This window comes from Tilletiopsis washingtonensis (assembly GCF_003144115.1).
Source record: "Tilletiopsis washingtonensis strain MCA 4186 unplaced genomic scaffold FA09scaffold_3, whole genome shotgun sequence".
In the NCBI taxonomy this organism is placed as follows: domain Eukaryota; kingdom Fungi; phylum Basidiomycota; class Exobasidiomycetes; order Entylomatales; genus Tilletiopsis; species Tilletiopsis washingtonensis.
This window is the reverse complement of record NW_020312000.1, coordinates 375,000-390,308: the sequence shown is the minus strand read 5'-3', so window position 1 is coordinate 390,308 and position 15,309 is coordinate 375,000. Positions and strand designations below refer to the sequence as shown.

The 15,309-nt window shown below is 67.6% G+C and overlaps 7 protein-coding genes across 7 annotated transcripts; 3 read left to right on the top strand and 4 right to left on the bottom strand.

Moving 5' to 3' along the window:
- Positions 1-130: 130 nt before the first annotated feature.
- Positions 131-2,113, bottom strand: FA09DRAFT_315104 (putative xylitol dehydrogenase; the record flags this gene model as incomplete). The annotated part of the gene is made up of 8 exons (XM_025740794.1): positions 1,647-2,113; positions 1,425-1,499; positions 1,234-1,357; positions 1,164-1,173; positions 836-1,105; positions 522-780; positions 283-467; positions 131-224 (listed from the first exon to the last, which is right to left on the bottom strand). The coding sequence occupies exons 1-8, from the start codon at positions 1,824-1,826 to the stop codon at positions 131-133; spliced, it is 1,197 nt and encodes a 398-aa protein (XP_025600707.1). The 5' UTR covers positions 1,827-2,113.
- A 195-nt stretch (positions 2,114-2,308) lies between these two features.
- FA09DRAFT_315100 (Homocysteine S-methyltransferase) lies at positions 2,309-3,717 on the top strand (the record flags this gene model as incomplete). Its single annotated transcript, XM_025740793.1, has 4 exons — positions 2,309-2,371; positions 2,425-2,597; positions 2,653-3,043; positions 3,104-3,717. The coding sequence occupies 4 exons, from the start codon at positions 2,309-2,311 to the stop codon at positions 3,698-3,700; spliced, it is 1,224 nt and encodes a 407-aa protein (XP_025600706.1). The 3' UTR covers positions 3,701-3,717.
- Positions 3,546-4,822, bottom strand: FA09DRAFT_185827 (hypothetical protein). The gene is made up of 4 exons (XM_025739362.1): positions 4,759-4,822; positions 4,372-4,691; positions 3,831-3,848; positions 3,546-3,774 (listed from the first exon to the last, which is right to left on the bottom strand). Exons 2-4 carry the CDS (start codon positions 4,611-4,613, stop codon positions 3,708-3,710), a joined length of 327 nt encoding a protein of 108 aa, XP_025600705.1. The 5' UTR covers positions 4,614-4,691; positions 4,759-4,822; the 3' UTR covers positions 3,546-3,707.
- On the bottom strand, positions 4,635-5,777 carry FA09DRAFT_290526 (DUF500-domain-containing protein; the record flags this gene model as incomplete). Its single annotated transcript, XM_025739961.1, has 5 exons — positions 4,635-4,951; positions 5,004-5,172; positions 5,227-5,359; positions 5,413-5,674; positions 5,729-5,777. Coding segments are annotated over 5 exons (930 nt in total), but the record flags the coding sequence as incomplete, so codon positions are not given.
- A 420-nt stretch (positions 5,778-6,197) lies between these two features.
- Positions 6,198-11,577, top strand: FA09DRAFT_304550 (hypothetical protein; the record flags this gene model as incomplete). Its single annotated transcript, XM_025740472.1, has 3 exons — positions 6,198-6,250; positions 6,329-6,539; positions 6,599-11,577. 3 exons carry the CDS (start codon positions 6,198-6,200, stop codon positions 11,501-11,503), a joined length of 5,169 nt encoding a protein of 1,722 aa, XP_025600703.1. The 3' UTR covers positions 11,504-11,577.
- A 150-nt stretch (positions 11,578-11,727) lies between these two features.
- On the bottom strand, positions 11,728-12,491 carry FA09DRAFT_285076 (hypothetical protein; the record flags this gene model as incomplete). The annotated part of the gene is made up of 2 exons (XM_025739880.1): positions 11,728-11,937; positions 12,324-12,491. Coding segments are annotated over 2 exons (378 nt in total), but the record flags the coding sequence as incomplete, so codon positions are not given.
- Positions 12,492-13,334: 843 nt separating this feature from the next.
- Positions 13,335-15,121, top strand: FA09DRAFT_358497 (protein phosphatase 2A; the record flags this gene model as incomplete). Its single annotated transcript, XM_025744968.1, has 4 exons — positions 13,335-13,427; positions 13,982-14,065; positions 14,128-14,427; positions 14,488-15,121. 4 exons carry the CDS (start codon positions 13,335-13,337, stop codon positions 14,929-14,931), a joined length of 921 nt encoding a protein of 306 aa, XP_025600701.1. The 3' UTR covers positions 14,932-15,121.
- Positions 15,122-15,309: the final 188 nt, after the last annotated feature.

The window sequence follows — 15,309 nt, the reverse complement described above, 5'->3', positions numbered from 1 at the left end:
TCCGCCGCTGGCTTGCAAGCATCTCCTGCCACATTGCACGCGGTGCAGCGTGAGCGCGCGTGAGGAGGGCTCTTCACTCGATGCAGATGCAAGCCCAGTAGATTACAGCACGACACCCTGCGAAACACGCTCACTGCAGCCCTGCGGCCGGGCCCTGGCAGATCTGGATCTTGATCGCCGCCTTGCCGTCCTCGCCGACGCCCTTGGACGTCGCGTCAAATGCCCTGCGGAGGTAAGAGCGTCAGCACAAAGTGCGCGCGTGGCGGACCAGTGCGCGCTCACTTGATGGCGTCGTCGAAGGTGTAGCGGTGCGTCACGATGCGCGCGACGTCGATCAGCTTCTCGGCAACGAGGCCGATGGCCGTCTTGTACGCGCCCGAGCCGTACCGGAACGAGCCCGTCATCTCAATCTCGTTGGCGCCGATGCGGTGGATCGGGATCGGGATCTCGCTGGCGCCCATGCCGACCTGACGCGGAGTTCAGCCTGTGCGCGCGCTGAGCTCAGCGCGTGTCGCACTCACCTGAACGAAGCGGCCCTTCGGCTTGGTGCAGAAGATGCCCATCTGCACGCACGGCGTGGCACCCGTGCACTCAAGCACGAGGTCGGCGCCATCAGCCTCGACCATGTCCTCGCCCAGCTGCGCAATGAGCTCCTTGGCGTTGCGCTCGGCCGCGGCCATGCCCGTCTCGTCGCCGCTCGGCCGCGAGGGGATGAATGTGTGCGTGGCGGCAAAGGACTTGGCAAAGTCAAGCTTCTCCTGCTGGATGTCAACGCTCACGCTGCGAGAGCACCAGTGAGCTCCAGAGCGCAGACGCGAGCCAGTGCCCGACTCACATGCGCTTGGCGCCGTACGCCTTGCACACGGCAGCCGCGAGCAGGCCGATGGGGCCTGCGCCAAAGACGATGACGTTCTGCAGCGCGCGCACGTGGCCCTGCTTGACGGCGCAGTGCACGGCGACCGAGAGCGGCTCCATGAGCGAGGCCTCCTCGAGCGTCATGTGGTCCGGCACCTTGTGCGCGAAGGAGGAGTGCAGGTTGTAGAACGTCGCCAGCGAGCCGTCAAAGGGCGGCGTGGCGGCAAAGGCCATCAGCTTGCAGAAGTTGCTGAGCGCGCGCAAGGGTCAGTCTGGAGCGTACACTTGCGCGCAAACGTGCGCCTCACTAGTTGCCAGCTGAGTGAGGATAGAGCGTCAGCAGAGGCTCGAGCGACAGCGCGCGCCAGCAGTGCTCACCCTTGCACACGTCGCAGCTGAAGCACGGCACTCCCGGCTCGAGTGCCACACGGTCGCCAACCTTGTGTGTCCGCACGCCGCTGCCGACAGCCGTGACGATACCAGCAGACTCGTGACCGAGCACCTGGGTGCGCACGCGCAACATTAGCAACTGCTGGAGACCGTTCGCGCGCGCATGCAGCGCCACTCACCATGGGCGCGCGCACGACAAAGTCGCCAATGCGGCCGTGCTTGAGGTAGTGCACGTCGCTGCCGCAGATGCCGGTCTGTGGTGTGCGTGTCAGCGAGACCAGTCGTGTGAGGCCAGCGACTGCGCCCTCGTCGCTTGTGATCGCGCGCGGCTTGAACAGCATGCTCCAGCGCCCGGGCCATCGCTCCTTGCTTTGCGCGCGCTCCCCGCACACCCGACTCACCTGGCGCACGTTGACCTGCACCTCGAACTCGCCGACGGGCTTGATGGGGCGCTCCTCGAAGGACATGCGGTTGACCTCGTGCAGCACGAGGCTCTTGTTGCCCTTGACGGGCGCCACGGGCATGGCGTTGTCGAGGCCGAGCGGCTGCGTGCCGGGCGCGGGGTCTGCGATGGGGGCCATTGTGAGGATGGAGAGGATCGGCGGGGGCTGGCGGGGTGTTGTGGTGGTGCGCAGAGAAGAGCGGCCGGCGCGGCTGCGTGTGCTTTATGGCGCGCTGTCCTCTCTGCCTCTCTCCTCTTGCCTTCCCCGCAACTTCGTGGCAAGCGCGCGGCCTTCTCGTCTGTCGCGTGCCGGCAAGAATGCCGAGAGGAGGGGCGCCGCAGATTGCCGGCGGGCGGCCGCACCGGTGCGCCGGGGCCACCGCACGTGCAGCCGAGCCGCGCTGCTCCCACGCCCCCTTCCCGTGCCGCGGCTCATCTTGCCCCGTCGTGTGACTTTGCGCCGGATGAACTCGAGCTTGGCGCCTGCTCTTTGGGGTCCAGCGAGGTCTCCGGTCGTGCGCTCGCTCCACATCACCGTATCGCTCAAGGCCAGGACGTCAGAGCTCCGAGGCTTAACAGCAGAAGCGCTTGTGCAAGGAAAGCATCACGCTTGCTCTCCGTATGGCGCTATCTGCACTGCTCGCGGCTTCGGGCCGGCGGGTTGCGGTCATCGACGGCGGCTTGGTGCGTCGCGGTGCTCTGCCGGTCAGCCGCCAGTGCTCATAGCTGTACTGCAGGCCACACACCTCGAGACCGGCCTCGGACAGGACATCTCCTCGTCGCTTTGGAGCGCAGGCCTGCTGCAGGACGATGCTAGCGGCTCGGAGGGAGAGGGCAGCGGCAATGCTGCCATCGTGCAGGCACACCTAGACTACCTGAACGCCGGCGCCGAACTGATCGGCTCCTGCAAGTGCGTGCGACATGTGCGCTGCCGCAGCCACCCTGCTCATGACTCCTCCTTGCAGCTACCAGACTGCGCATCAGACCTTCGCACGCATCGGGCTTGGAGCAGCCGAGGCAGAGCGGCTGATGCTGCGTGCCATCTCGCTGGCTGCACAGGCACGCACGCGCTTCCTTGACAGTGCTGCGGGCAAGGCACGCACAGCGGCTGGGCACAAGCGCCCTCTCAGTGCGCTGAGCCTTGGGCCGTACGGCGCCACACTGTCCAACGGCGCCGAGTACACGGGCGTGTACCCCTCTCCGGCCGATACGGGCGCGGACATGAGCATGGATGAGCTCGTGGCGTTCCACGTGCAGCGCTTGCGTCCATTTGCATCCAACACCGAGGCCTGGTCTGCCATCGACGTGCTGGCGCTCGAGACGCTGCCTCGCGCGGACGAGGCACTTGCTTGCAGGGTGAGTAGTGCTCGCCCACCAGCCTCTCCGCATCGCTCAACACTGCTCTTCCTGTCACAGCTGGCTCTGAAGCAGCTCGAGAACGAGTGTCTGGCGAAGGATGCGGCATGGCAGCGCAAGGAGCTGCTGATCTCGTTCGTCTTTCCCGCCGGCGAGCAGCTGCCATGGCCGAGCGCCAAGCGCTCGCTGGCGCAAGAGTGCGAGGCGCTACTCGATGCCACGCTCGGTGCTGTGGGCGAGGCTGGCGCTCCACCCGGCGCAGCGGCCATCGGCATCAACTGCACGAAGCCTCACTTCCTCCAACCGCTCGTGGCCGCTCTGACGGAGGCATTGTCGCGCCGTGCCCTCGCAGCGCATCCGCACCTCTTCGTGAGCGCGGCGCCTGCTTTGCGGCTGAACGAGGCACTTACTTCTTCATCTCAGCTCTACCCCGACGGCGGACAGGTCTGGGACGGCATCAACAAGACATGGAGCGCAGGGCCCGACGTGCCAGCCGAGCACGCCACGCCCGCAGGCTGGGCGCAGGCGCTGCTGACTTCGGCGCGCCCGGCGACCGAGAACGCTGCATGGGGCGGCGTGTGGCTCGGCGGCTGCTGCAAGAGCGGCGACAAGGAGATCGCAGAGCTCAGTCGCCTCGTGCTGGAGGAAAAGAAATAGCAGTATGTCACAAAGGTATCATCGACGGCTGCGGGAGGAGAGCTAGAGAGGCTTGGTGTAGTTCACAGGGAAGACTGCGAGCTGCTGTCAGCGAAGGCACGCTGGAGCGACACGCCAGACGTCGACTTACTACCGCTGCCGGGCTTGCCGAGAACGCTGCCCGTCCACCAGCCGTCAGACTCGGCGTTCTTGACGTCGATTACGTCTCCGGCTGCGAAGGACAGGTCGCCGGGCTCTGCGCCTTCGAAGTCGAAGAGCGCCGTGACCTGCGCCGGCAGGTTTGCTGCCGCGCCGCCGGCAGCTGCGGGCGGCGCAGCGCTCTCAGCCGAGCGGTCAGTGGCTCCCGCAGAAGCAGCAGCGTCTGCGTGGCACTGTCAGTCGGGCAACAAGCACATCAGGGTCAGACATGCTCACCCTCAGCGGCGTACTTGCGCCGGAGCTGCTCCTTCTCGTCGCTTGCATTGGGCACGAGCGGCGCAGTTGCCGCGTCCGAGGAGTGTGCCGGCGGAGCATCGTACGGCGGGGCGCTGGCAAGGTCTGTCAGCGGCGCGATGCTGCAGACAAGCCGCATTGCTCACTCGTATCCCGGCGGCGCATCCTGCGGCACGCTGGAGCTCGCCGGCTTGTTGAGAGCGGCGCCGGCAGCAGCAGTGGTCGCCGAAGGTGCAGGCGGCGGCAGGCGACGGCCCGTCGAGCCAGTCTTCTGGTCCTGCAGCGCTGGCGTGGCAGCGCTACCTTGGTAGCCAGGCGGCAGATTTGCCGACGTGTGCGACGCGGACTCAGCAGCGTAAGGGTTGCTGCCGTGGGCTCCTTGCGATGCTGCGGCGTAAGCTGCGCCAGCGGCGCCCGCTGCGGCGCCTCCTGCTGCGTATGGCAATCCATCAGGAGCGTGTGACGGCGGCGCGTACTGCATGCCCGATTGAGAGTGGACTGGAGCACCTGCGGCGTATGGGTTCGAAGCGCCGTGCTGCTCTTGTGCCTGTGCCTGCTGCTGCAGCGCCGCCTTTTCCTGATCGGTGATCATCGTGTCGCCGGGCGCGGGGCCCTGGGGCACATACTGCGTGCCCATGATCTGCGGCCGACCCTCGGCGGCGTATAGCGTGGCGAGCAGCGGCCGCACTGCCGCCGCATTGGCCATGGCGCGCCCCTGCAGGATATCGCGCACGCTGTAAGAGCCGCCATAGAAGCGTGCGTTCGCATCGTCGCGCTTGAGAATGACCGAGCCGTCCAGCTGAAGGCCCACGTATGCGCCTGATGTTCGTGTGTCAGCGAAGGTTCAGCACACGATATGCGCGATCCGCACCCTTCGACTTGGTGTAGGACCAGCAGGCGGCGCCGTTTGGACCGCCCTCGAGCATGGCGCCATTTCCGACCGGGCCCGCAGCGACAGAGAACTCGACACCGAGCGACACCTTGGGCTTCATGAACTCCTCGAGCGCTCCTGGCTTGCGCAGGACGAGCACGACGTCGTACTGGACTGCGGCATCAGAGGATTGGCTGCGAGACGGGCGTGCCACGCGACTCACGACATCCAGGCCGATGAGCCAGCCGAAGCCGATGGTGTGCACGAGCAGGCCCGAAGGCGGGCTCCAAGAGCCATCAGGCAGACGTGCCACGACGACACCGCTGCCACTCGCGCCCGACACGCCGAAGCCCGTGCTGTAGGTCGGAAGTGAGCATGGGACAGCGCAACTGCGCCCTGCTGCACGCACCGGAAGAGCGTCATGATGACGATGCCGCACGCGCCCTGCAGCGCCTTGGGCGGGATCTTCTTGACGACCTTCTGGTGGCGCTTGTCCTTCTTGCCCTTGCCCTTGGGGTCCGCGACGCCGCCGGAGAGGTCGCCGTCGTCGTCGGCCTGCGCGCCGTCGCTGAAGGAGCGGAGGATGCGCGCGGCCTTCTCGATCTCGCCCTCGGCCAGCTCGGTGGGCCAGAAGCTCTCTGCGCCGGCGCGGTTGGCGAGCCTGTTGACGCCTGCGAAAGCCCGTCAGCACACATGCCGCCGGCGCCGAGGCGGCAGCCGCGCACCCTTGCCGAGCGGGTCGAGGGCGCGCCAGATGCCCGTCTCTGCCTTCTTGTACCACTCTGCGCCCTGTGCGGCGCGCGGGTCCTGGCCGAGGGCCTTGATCTTGTCGCCAAGTCCGGGCATGCTTGTGTGTTGGGATGCGGTGGTGGATGAGAGGCAGGATGAACGGATGCCGAGCTGAGGCAAGATGCAGCAGCGGCAGCACAGCCCCAGGCCCGTCCCCACGCTCGGCGGGCTCGGCCCGGCCGGCCGCGCGCCGGGTCGAGTGGAGGTCGGTGGCCGTCGGCCGAAAGCTGGGCTGCTGCTGGCCGAGGGTGTGCTTCTGCTCGCTCGCCCCTTCTGCTGCTGCTCCTTCCTACCCACATCCTCCCGCCGCCGCCCGCATCGCTGCCTCACTCACGGTGCCCGCCGCTGCCCGGCGCCTCGACGCCGCCCGCTCCCGAGTGAGACGCGCGACCGCGGCGCGCCAGGATGGGTGTGCAGGGCCTCTGGTCGCTGCTGCAGCCATGTGCGCGCCCCATCAAGTGAGTGCGGCGGACAGTCTGCATGGGCAGCCGCAAGGCGCTGCGTACGGCGACATGCTGACGGTGCCACACTTGCAGGGTCGAGTCGCTGGAGGGCAAGCGCCTGGCCATCGACTCGTCGATCTGGCTCTACCACTTCCGCATGGCCATGCGCGACAAGGAGGGACGCACGCTGCACAACGCCCACATCCTCGGCTTCCTCTGGCGCATCCTCAAGCTGCTCTACTACGGCATCCGCCCTGTGTTCGTCTTTGATGGCGGCGCACCGGTGATGAAGCGCCAGACGCTCGTGAGTCTCGCCAGTGGGGCATCGCGCGTCTGCAGTGCTGACGCGACGTGCGACCGCAGGTCAAGCGCAGAGAGCGCCGCGAGGGCGCACGCGACTCGCACAAGGTCACGGCGCAGCGGCTCCTCAACGCCCGCGTGCGCCAGGCTGCCATTGAGCACGCGATGGGCGGCAGTGGGCGCGGCAAGGGCAAGGGCAAGTCCGCGTCCGCCACCGACGCTGCAGACGACGCCGCGGCGCTGGGCAACGCCGTGTACTTCGACGACCTCGAGAACGAGGCGGGGCCAAGCTCCGCGCGGCCAAGTGGCAGCCTCTCTGCGTCGCCCGAGAAGGGCAGCCGCAAGAAGGACTGGCACAAGGACCCGTACGCGCTGCCCGCGCTGGAGCAGGATCTCTCCTCGGTGACGGCCTCGACCTCAGCGGCTGCGCGCAAGTCGAGCCGCGGCCAGCGCACCGACTTTCGCTTCGCCAGCGAGGCCGAGATCCGCAACGTGCTGCGCCACTCTGACATCGACGTCGACTCGCCGGAGTTCCGCATGCTGCCGTCCGAGATGCAGTACGAGCTGGTCGGCGAGATGCGTGCGGCGAGCCGCGGCACTTCCTTCGCGCGCCTGCAAGCCATGCTGGCGGCATCGCCCACGGCCATCGACTTCTCCAAGGCGCAGGTCATGGCGCTCAAGACGCGCAACGAGCTGACGCAGAAGTCCTTCGAGGTCAGCGACGCCATCGGCGACGCCAACATCAAGGTACCAATCCGCGTGGCTGGCGCACGCAACCGCGAATACGTGCTCGTTCGCAACCCGGGCACAGAGGGCGGCTTCACCCTCGGCGTGCGCGACAGCGGCGCGAGCGCAACGCAGGCGATCGACGTCGACGCAGAGGAGCCTGTGTACAGCGACGTCGAGAGCGACACGCACGGTGGCGAGCTCTCGGACGAGGCAGACATGGAAGAGGTCGAGGTGGGACCTGCGCCGCGCGCTGCATCGCCTCGCACGGCAGCTGCGATCGCAGACTTTGCACGCAGCAACGATCCGGAGGCGCGTCGCCTCGCTGCTGCTCGCATCGTGCGGGCAAGGGCACAGCAGCATGCGCGCGAGCGCAGGCGCGAGCTGGGCATTCGCGACGATGGCGAGGAGCTCGAGGAGCAGCTGCGGATCGCGCGCGCAGGCCAGCGAGCGCGCGATCTCTTCCGCCAGCGGGGCAAGGATGCGGCGCCCTGGAGCATCCCGGAAGGCGACGACGCAGCCGAGTGGGAGGACGCGGCGCTGTTGCTCGACGATGAAGACGACGACGAGATGCTCGATGCACTTCCAGTTCGCGCTTCTGTATCGGAAGATGAGGAGGAGGACCTCTCGCGCGCGCTCGAGCTCTCTCGCGCCGACATGCCGGATGCAGCTGCGCCACGTGCGGCTGTATCGCCTCCATCCGGCGACGAGTCAGCGCCGATCGCTTTGGACAACGACGAGCCGATCGATGACGAGGACATGGAGATGGACGACGTCGAGCCAGCCGACTTCGGCGCTGATCTGTACGCCCAGCTGCATGCGAGCATGCCTGTGCCCCCGCCCGACGCGGACGAGGCAGACGACGATATGGGCGATGAGGAAGGTGAAGATGACACTGAGCCGGTCTGGATGCGTCTTGCGCCTGGCGCGCCTGTCCCGGCGTCCGATCGCTCCACAAGCAAGGAGCCAGTCGCTGCGCCACCGCTGCCTGCGCCACAAGCACGCAGACCCCGGGGACGCTTCGAGGGCCTGGTGCACTCGAGCGGCCCGCGCTCGCCCGCCATGGACGCGGGAACGCGCAGCTCAGGGCCTCGCGCCACTGTCGGTGGACCTGCAATCGCCTTCCGCCTGCAAGACCGCACCGGCGAGCCCGAGCGTCTCGATCCACGCCTGTTCCAGCGCCGCCCACCGTCGCCGAAGCCACCTGCGCAGCAGATGGCTCCGCCGCCGAGACCCTCGCGTACGCCGACTATCGTCGATGTCACCAGCGATGATGAGAGCAGCACTGTGGAGATGCCTTCCGCGCACACGCAGTCGACATCAGTGCAGCCCTCGGCGGCCTCTTCGGACCGCATGAAGGAGCTCGCATCGATGCTGCGCCGAGGCTCCAAGCGCGTCGACAAAGACGCACGACCATCTGCCGCCACCTCCGGCTCGCCAGCAGAGCGCGGCTACTCTGCACAGGAATCGTCACCTCAGCTCGACGTGCCGGAAGCGAGCTCCGTCACTTCGACTCCGCGGCTCGAGACTTCGGATGACGTCGATCGACCTCAGCTGCAGCGCAAGAACTCGTTGCTTCCGCCGAAGGCCCCGCCTAGCGATGCGCGAGCGATGGACGCTGCGCCTGTCGTCGAGACGCCGCTGCACGAGCCTGCGGCAGCCAGCATGCCGGAAATCGGAGACTCGCCTTCGCCGGTGGTAGAAAGCGAGATGTCACACCTCGAGGCTACAGAGCAGCAAGCTGCGCTGGCCGCTGGCATCGGCTACGACGATGAGCTCGGCGATGCGATTGCCTCGCGTGCCGGCGGCCCACGCTCGCCAGATGCACCAGTACAGCCGCCGGAGGCGACCTCTTCCAGACCTGCAAAGCGAGCAGGTCTGCAACTCGACGAGCAGTTTGCCATGGACGGGAGCGAAGGTGCCGACGCTGCTGCCGCTGTCGATCCCGTCGCTGCTTCAAGCGAGAACGGCTCTGCGACGATCGAGACGCCGCCGCGCAGCGCGGAGAATGCGCGCGAGTCGGACGGTGCACGTTCTGCCGACTCGCTGTCTGCTGCGCCGGAGTCGCCGTCATCTTCCAAGCGCCGCGCCAGCGACGACGAGGAGCCCGAGCAAGGCTTGCGCCAAGCGGCCGAGCCGGTGCTGACCGCCAACGATCTGCTCGGATCTGAGGCTGACAAGCTCGGCCATGAGGTCACACTCGACAACATTTCGTCGGCGGTAGACGAGCTGCCAAATGAAGCTCCACGCTCGCCCGCCGCCGACCTCTTCCGTCGCAAAGACGACGAGGAAAGCGAGGGCGAGGAGATCGAGTGGTCGCCTTCGCCGTCTCCAGCACCGCAAGCGCTCGGAGCGGACGGCTTTCCTCTGCCGACGCTCGAAGAGCTCGAGGCGCTGGAGGTGCAAGACGAGGAAGAGATGGGCCAAGTGGCCGGGGGCGACGTGGCGTCCTTCCTGAGCCGTGCGAAGGGCCAAGGACTGTACGAGGCGCAGCAGGAGGCTCAAGCCGAGGTCGACAAGCTTCGCGCCGAGGCTGCCAACTCGAAGCGCAGCGAGGAGGACATCACCGTCACCATGGCGCGCGAGATCCAGCACATGCTGCGCTGCTTCGGCATCCCCTACCTCACGGCGCCCATGGAGGCCGAGGCGCAGTGCGCCGAGCTAGTCAGCCGCAACCTCGTCGACGGCATCATCACCGACGACTCGGACGTGTTCCTCTTCGGCGGCACGCGCGTGTACAAGAACATGTTCGCCGACAAGAAGGTCGTCGAATGCTTCCTGCTCACGGACCTCGAGCGCGAGCTGGGCATCGACCGCGAGAAGCTCGTGCAGCTCGCGTACCTGCTCGGCAGCGACTACACGGAGGGGCTTGTCGGCGTCGGGCCCGTGCTCGCCATGGAGATTCTGTCGCTTTTCAGCAGCCGCGACGGCCTGCTGCGCTTCCGCGACTGGTGGAGCAAGGTGCAGGCAGGCAAGGACACGCCGAAGGACACGCGTGGCAAGACGATGCGGCGCATCAAGAAGACGCTGGCGGAGAAGGTGTTCCTCGACGCCAGCTGGCCTGATGCGCGTGTCGTGGATGCGTATTACGAGCCGCAGGTCGACTCGAGCGACGAGCCGTTCCAGTGGGGCTTGCCAGACCTCGACGCCATCCGCACGCTGCTCAACGAGTACCTCAGCTGGACGCAGGAGAAGACGGACCAGTACCTGCTGCCCGTCATCGAGCAGCAGACGCGCCGCTCACGCGCGCGGGGCAACCAGAGCTCGCTAGACCGCAGCGGCTTCTTCGACCTGACGGCCGGCACGGGAGCCTTCTCGGCGCGCGAGAAGCCGCAGTTTGGCTCGAAGCGCCTGCAGAACGTCGTGCAGGCGTTCAGGGAGACGGAGAAGAGTCGCCGCACGGCCCGCGCAGCTGCCGCCACGTCGTCTGTCTCTTCGTCGAAGAAGCGGCAGGGTCCGCAGACTCCGCAGGAGGAGGTGCAAGAAGATGTGCCGGAGGAGCTCGTCGGCAAGGAAATGGGCAAGCGGCGGCCGATCGTCAGCCGCGAGGAGCAGCGCCACGAGCGCGCTCGCCAGACGCTGGACACGGAGCGCGATGGCAGCGAGTCCGACAATGCGCTCGACCGCGCTGTCGAGGCGCTGGACGGCTCAGTCGGCGCCAAGGCAGCACCGAAGAGGCGCAAGACGGCAGCACGCCGCAAGGTCATCGACACCGAAGCGGCTTCAGACGCCAACGAGGAGGCCGAGAGGCCGGGTGCTCGCAAGGGTGCGAGCAAGCAGAAGGGCAAGGCGAAGCGCAAGACTGCGCGGCAGAAGAGCGGAGAGAACGACGCTCCCGGCGAGCCCGACGCGGGCAACAGCTCAAGCAGCTCGGAGGAGGAGTGGAGGCCGTCTGCGCGCGGCAGCGCACCCAACACGCCCTCGAAGCGCAAGCGTGCACCAGCGGCCAAGCGCGGCGGCCCGCCGGGCTCTACCAGCGCAGGTCCAGCACGCGGTGCAGCAGGTGGACGCGGGCGAGGCCGAGGGCGCGGCCGCGGCAACGCAGGCCCCGGTGCGACGACGATCGCCGAGGCGCGCACCATGAGTCTCGACGATGTCGCGCGTCTGCCGCCGAGTCGCAGCGCCAGCTCCACGCCTGGCCCGTCCAACACCCGCCCCTCGCTGCCTCCTGTCGCGCCCGCGCCGGCAAGCGGGCCGCGCCGCGAGCACATTGAGATCTCCGAGGATGAGAGCTCGGACTGAGAACACCCAGCATTCCCGTCACCCTAGCATGTAACATAGCGCCGCCCGCACATCGCAACGAACGTCTGTCTGAGAAGCGATGTGATTGGGTGTTGCGCGTGCCAGGGGCCTTCACTCGTCATCGTCGCCCTCCTCCTCATCGCCCTCGGACGCAGCCTCGTCACGAGCCTGTCGCACGTGTCAGCAGCGGCAAGGCGCGACGAGGCGCCAGTCGAAGCACTCACAGCAACCAGCTCGCTGCCCAGCTCCTTCGCCAGACCGCCCCGCGGGTACGAGCGCAGCGCAGCCGGACGGTCCGGCACGCTCATGTACACGACGCCGGCGAATGCCGCAGCGATGAGTGCGGCAAGGCCGAACTGGCGCACGGCGGACGCCGGCGGCACGTCGTGGACGTCGGGCGCCCACACGCCGAGCACATCATCCTGCTCGTGCAGCTGTTTACGAGCGCCGGCAGCAGCGTCAGTGATAGTCCAGGAGTGAAGAAGGAGCAGCTGCTTGTGCCAAGAGAACCAGCCCCCTTCTGGTGCCAGATCGCGCTTGCACCCTTCCAGCAGCCTAGAGAGGCCGCGAGGTCGCAGCCGCGCGCAGGTCCAGCCTTGTCTGCTTGTCATTTGAGATGCGAGGCAAGCGGAGGCGCTGACACCGAGCTGAACACCCAGGTTGCAGCACGCATGCACCGCACCTCTGTCGAGCGCTCGCACTCGGCACAGTCTTCTTGGAAGCAAGACAGGCCCGCGGCGTGCCCGTATCTCGTCACAGGCCCGCGCGGTCGTCTCGCACTCCACCGCCCGCGCCTCTGGACTCCGCCTGCGCCACTCACCGTCTCGCCGAAGTTGCGCTTCTCCTGCGGGTCCCACCAGCTGGGGTCGTAGCGGCGGCGCTGCAGGCTCTGGTACGGCAGGTCGGGGTAGTCGCCGAGCTGCGGGTCCTTGGGCTCGCGGCCGTCGGGCTCGGCGCGTGCCACGGCGCTGACGGAGAGGGCGCGCACGGCGGGCACGCCGGCGACGGCGCGCACGCTTGGCCGTGCTGCGAGGCCGAGACGGGGAAGGAGACGCAGCGACATTGGAGAGAGGCGGATGTGGAGAGGAGCGAGCTGCAGCGACGTACGGCGGCCGTGGAGCTGCTCGCTGCCAGCCGGCCACAGCGACGACGGCTCTCGCTCGCTCGGACGCCCGCCGGCGGTGCCTCGCGCCCGCTGCCGGCGCGCTGCCAGCGGCGCGGCGCGCGTGCGACTCCTCGCAAGTCAACCGACGAAGATCGTCCATTCCCGCGCCGTCTGCACGCCAGCGAGCACGCAAGAGCTTCGCAGCCGGCTATGGAGTGCTGCTAGCGGTTATCATCAGCTCAAGGGTGCTGTCATTTGCTTCGGAGGCTGTGCGGTGCAGAGGAGAGCGGTGCTGCGCGCGCGCGGACAGCCAGCGCGGCGGCGCGCCGTGCGCGTCGCTCGTCGTTGGCGGCCGCTGGCCGAGATGCAGGCGCCGCCGCAACCGGCGCCGGACGCCGTCTCGCTCCACCCTGCCCACCACCACCGCCTCTCGCCTTCTCCGCACGCCTTCGTCACGCCCTCGCTGCTCGCTGTGCCGTGCTTCGCTGCGTCCACGTCCTCTGCGCCTGCACACATACCCGCGCGCCTGCCCTTGCCGCGCGCCCGCCCAGTCTCCGCGCCCTCCGCCGGCAAACACCGAGGCGCCTCTGCTCGCTCGGCCGTCTGCTGCTCTGCCTCTCGCCAGCTGCGCATCCGCCTCTGCTCTGCTCGCATCTGTCTCTGCGTCTTGCATCTGCCGCATCTGTGCAGCCCGCGGCGCCGCCTCGCCCCCGACACTAGACAGCCATGGTCGAGATCTCTGAGCAGGATGCGTGGATCTCGCATCTCGGCGAGTGCAAGCAGCTGGCCGAGAACGACATCAAGCGGCTGTGTGATAAGGTGAGTGGTGCGCGTGGGGCGTGTGGCTGCGTGACGGGCGAGCGGCGTTACGAGGGCGCTCGGCGTCGGTGCCGCGATTGTCCGTCTCGCTAGGGGCTCGGGCGCAGGTGGCAGCTGCAAGCGCGAGGCGTCCAATGTGTGCCCAACACCGCCTCGTTGCGCATGGCATTTCTCTGTGCTCCTTCTGCCACCGAAGCATAGAGCTTTGGCGGTTGGCGCACACGGCATGGAGGTGCAGCGATGGCGTTGTAGAGAGGCAGTCGAGGGGCTGCTGCGCTGCGCGATGTACAGAGTGCTGCGCTACGCTTCCTCTTGTTCGTCGAGTCGATGGCTGCATGATAGCGCACAGCGTCATATCGAGCGCTGCAGACCGCTTGAGTACCGTGGCGGATATCAGGCCACGCAGCCTCTGCGAATGAGGATGTCTGGTCAGCGCCAGGAGCGCTCGGGTGCTGTCGCCGCATTTAGGCGATGGCGACGATGTGTAGCACGCTGTCTCGATCGGCGGCTCCGCCCGTGTGGCGTGACCACGTGCTGATCGCTGCGTCACTCAGGCCCGCGAGATTCTGCTCGACGAGTCCAACGTGCAGCCGGTGCGCTGCCCGGTGACCGTCTGCGGTGATATCCACGGCCAATTCGTGAGTGCCTGCGGCTGTGCGCAGCGCTCCGAGCGTGTGTTGAGGCGCGCGGGGCCCCGCAGCACGACCTGTCCGAGCTCTTCCGCATCGGCGGCAACTCGCCCGACACGAACTACCTCTTCATGGGCGACTACGTCGACCGCGGCTACTACTCCGTCGAGACGGTGACGCTGCTCGTCGCGCTCAAGGTGCGCTACCGCGACCGCGTGACGATCCTGCGCGGCAACCACGAGAGCCGGCAGATCACGCAGGTGTACGGCTTCTACGACGAGTGCCTGCGCAAGTACGGCAACGCCAACGTGTGGAAGTACTTCACAGACCTGTTCGACTACCTGCCGTTGACGGCGCTCATCGACGAGCAGGTGAGTGGCGCGCGGCCGAGCTGGACCCTGCAGGGCGCTGACTGTGCTGCGCGCGCGCAGATCTTCTGCCTGCACGGCGGCCTGTCGCCGTCGATCGACACGCTCGACCACATCCGCTCCATCGACCGCATCCAGGAGGTGCCGCACGAGGGCCCGATGTGCGACCTGCTGTGGTCGGACCCCGACGACCGGTGCGGCTGGGGCATCTCGCCGCGCGGCGCCGGCTACACGTTCGGGCAGGACATCAGCGAGGCGTTCAACCACAACAACGGCCTCACGCTCGTGGCGCGCGCCCACCAGCTCGTCATGGACGGCTTCAACTGGTCGCAGGAACGCAACGTCGTGACGATCTTCAGTGCGCCGAACTACTGCTACCGCTGCGGCAACCAGGCGGCGATCATGGAGATCGACGAGAACCTCAAGTACACGTTCCTGCAGTTCGACCCGGCGCCGCGGGCCGGCGAGCCGCTCGTGTCGCGGCGGGTGCCCGACTACTTCCTCTGAGAGGCGCCGCGCCGCGCCGCGCCGCAGCTGCCACGTCCCCCGTTCCCCGACCCCCCACGCCCCCTGCCCCTGTAGCACGATATACGCAAGAGACCCAGGAGAAAGAGTTGGACACGACGCGGAGAGCTGCGGCGTGCGTGCGGCCGGAGCACCTGCCCTGCTGGTGTGGCGGACAATGCCAGAGCATTCCGCTGCCTCGAGTGTGAGCGTCGCCGGCAGTGGAGTCGGACGGCTAGGGCCGGGCACAAGGGCGCATGAGCCATGTCTCGTGGCGGATGCACCCGGCCTCCATGCTAGGCGCTGCAGGTCCACAAGAAGGCGGACCGGCACGGCTCTGCACCTCGAGCTAGACTCTTACTTGTACCGGTCCTGGCCTGC

Excerpts from the sequence above, each read along its gene's own strand:
- FA09DRAFT_185827 (XM_025739362.1), bottom strand. The coding sequence starts at position 4,613 with ATGCAGTACGCGCCGCCGTCACACGCTCCTGATGGATTGCCATACGCA.